The sequence below is a fragment of the Beta vulgaris genome, chromosome 6 (assembly GCF_026745355.1).
Source record: "Beta vulgaris subsp. vulgaris cultivar EL10 chromosome 6, EL10.2, whole genome shotgun sequence".
Classification (NCBI taxonomy): domain Eukaryota; kingdom Viridiplantae; phylum Streptophyta; class Magnoliopsida; order Caryophyllales; family Amaranthaceae; genus Beta; species Beta vulgaris.
Window position 1 is genome coordinate 36,867,672 of NC_079207.1, and position 2,773 is coordinate 36,870,444.

The window sequence follows — 2,773 nt, forward strand, 5'->3', positions numbered from 1 at the left end:
GGTAGCAGACTGGATAGCATCAGTGAGAACACCAATGAGAACAGCAGGTGGTGGAGCTGTGCAGCCTTCTCCACATCCTATGCAGCAGTTGGCTAGTAATCCAGGTACCTCTAAGTCTTGGAGCTCTTTGGTTAGTAATAGGGATGATGGCATAGACTTAAATCATGGAGGGAATGCTGAAGTTAATCCTAATGAGCAAGAGTTAGTAAGGATAACAGAGGAAGATATTCAATCGGAGGTTGAATATTGGAGAACTGCACTTATCTGCTATATCATGGGGGTTAAACCACCTTAAAAAATCATTGATGGGTTTATTAGAAGAGTGTGGGGGAAATTTGGGGTGGATAAGGTTGCAATGGGAGAGAATGGTGTGTTTGTGGTTCGTTTTCATAATATGGAGGATAAAAATAGAGCTCTAGAGAATGGCCCTATACTGTTTGATAGAAAGCCAGTTATTATGAAGCACTGGGCATCATATGTAGACCTTAGGAAGGAGGATGTTAAGGTGGTTCCGACTTGGATTCGACTGGTAAACCTACCATTAAAATACTGGGGCCAACAAACCTTGCACAAACTGGTGGGTAAGGTTGGGAAACCCATTAAAACTGATCGGGCAACAGCTCACAAGGATATATTGGAGTATGCTCGAGTCCTTGTTGAGGTTAGAGTGGATCAAACTTTTCTTAAGGAAATTTCATATGTGAATGAGAAAGGGATGGTAGCTGTTCAACCTGTGCACTATGAATGCAAACCTATCACTTGTCTGGAGTGTAGGGGAATAGGGCACACACAGGAGGAATGTAGGCAAAAGAAGATTGAAGTGGCGAAAAGGGCTATTAAGCCTAAGAAAGTCTAGGTTCCAAAGAAAGTGGTGGTGGAAAAAGTTGTTGAAACAGGTGGAGATAAGGAGAAAACTATACCTCTGGTGGCAACTAGTAATGGGTTCTCTTGCTTAGCTACAATAGCCGAGGGTCCTTGTGAAGGGCAAGTTGAAGAAGAGGAGGTTAAAGATCAGGTGAGCTCAGAAGGGCAGGTTAACAAGGTTACAGAAGCGACTGATGTAATGCAGGAGGAAGGGAAGTCTGTACCCCCTAATGGATAGACTGGGGTTCTGGAATACCAGAGGTCTCAACAACCCTCTGAAACATGGTGATGTTAAATGGTTTCTAAAACAGGATAAAATAGGGTTGTGTGGGCTTCTGGAAACTAGGGTGAAGAGTGGCAATTTTCCTAAAGTTTATTCAAGAGTGTGTGAAGGGTGGAGTGTGGTTACAAATCATCAGCAGCATAGAGGAGGTAGAATATGGGTAATATGGTTACCAAATGTGTTTCACTTGGATGTTATTGAGTGCCATGCTCAGTTCATACATTGTAGGGTGGAGCATAGATCATCTAATAAGAGTTTTTGCATTACATTTGTGTATGGTATGAATGATGCTCAAGATAGAGAGGAGCTGTGGAATAGGCTCTCTATTATCAGTAGTAAGGTAAAAGAGGCTTGGGTGCTAGTTGGTGATTTTAATAATGTTTTACATCTCAATGAAAGACTGGGATCTGCAGTTACACTAGCTAAGGTGAACAGCTTTAGAGAATGTATGAGAGTGTGCAATCTTAATGAGCATTCAACTGAGGGTCCTTTTTTCACATGGAGTAATAAGCAGGAGGGAGAAGGGAGAGTTTGGTGTAGAATTGATAGAATCATTGCAAATGATGAATGGGATTCAAAGTGGCAAAAGCTGTTGCAAAATTCTTACCTGAGAGTGTTTCAGATCATTGCCCATGTGTGATTTCTCTTGATCAGGCTGAGGTGGTGAGGCCTAAGGCTTTCAGATTCTTTAATATGTGGGCTGCTGATGATGAATTTTTGTCTAGGGTGCAGGGGGTGTGGAATGAGAATATTTCAGGAGTTCCCATGTACAAGGTGGTAGTTAAGTTGAAGAAGTTAAAAAGAGTGTTGAAGGATTTGAATAAAAGCAAATATGCTAGTATTGAGAGTGCAGCAGATGAAGCAAAGCTAAGAATGATCACTATACAGGAAAGTTTACAGCAGGAGCCTACTAATGAGAGATTACACAAGGAGGAATCAGAAGCAAGAGTGAGATATAATGCTCTACACAAAGCAAGGTATAGTTTTTTGCAACAGAAGGCAAAACAAGAATGGTTGAGCAAAGGGGATCTGAATACACACTACTTTCATGCTTGCTTGAAGAAGAGGAGGCTGCAAAATCAAATCAGTAGAATACAAGATAAACAAGGGGTCTGAAGAGAAGAAAAGAGGGGAATTGAAGAAGCTTTCATGGAATATTATCAAGAGTTACTAGGCACAACTGCTCCAATGCAGGCTCATGTCAGCAAAACCATTATTCAAGAGGGTAATGTGGTTACAAGAACACAACAAGAAACTTTATGTGCAACTGTCACAAATGAAGAGATCAAGGAAGCCCTGTGGTCAATTGAAGACAACAAGGCCCCTGGCCCTGATGGATACAGCAGCTGCTTCTTTAAGAAAGCTTGGACTTGTGTAGGCCCTGAAGTGTGCAATGCAGTGCATAACTTTTTTCAGACTGGAAGATTATTGAAGCAAGTTAATGCTACTAATCTCTGCCTCACACCTAAGGTAGATCAGCCTATTGATGTCACTCAATTTCGTCCTATTGCTTGTTGCAATGTACTTTATAAAATTATCTCTAAAGTGATGAGCAATATACTCTCTCAAGTTCTTCCAAGCTTAGTTGATGAAGTTCAAAGTGCATTTGTTGCTGGAAGGAAGATT

The 2,773-nt window shown here is 41.2% G+C and overlaps 1 protein-coding gene across 1 annotated transcript; it reads left to right on the top strand.

Moving 5' to 3' along the window:
• Positions 1-355: 355 nt before the first annotated feature.
• Positions 356-2,263, top strand: LOC125498678 (uncharacterized). Its single transcript, XM_048646929.1, has 4 exons — positions 356-800; positions 897-1,084; positions 1,176-1,760; positions 1,802-2,263. Exons 1-4 carry the CDS (start codon positions 356-358, stop codon positions 2,261-2,263), a joined length of 1,680 nt encoding a protein of 559 aa, XP_048502886.1.
• Positions 2,264-2,773: the final 510 nt, after the last annotated feature.

Coding starts and splice junctions, on each gene's coding strand:
- LOC125498678 (XM_048646929.1), top strand. CDS start 356: ATGGGAGAGAATGGTGTGTTTGTGGTTCGTTTTCATAATATGGAGGAT. Junction 801..896: donor AGGGCACACACAGGAGGAAT/GTAGGCAAAAGA, acceptor TTGTTGAAACAG/GTGGAGATAAGGAGAAAACT. Junction 1,085..1,175: donor TGCAGGAGGAAGGGAAGTCT/GTACCCCCTAAT, acceptor TTTCTAAAACAG/GATAAAATAGGGTTGTGTGG.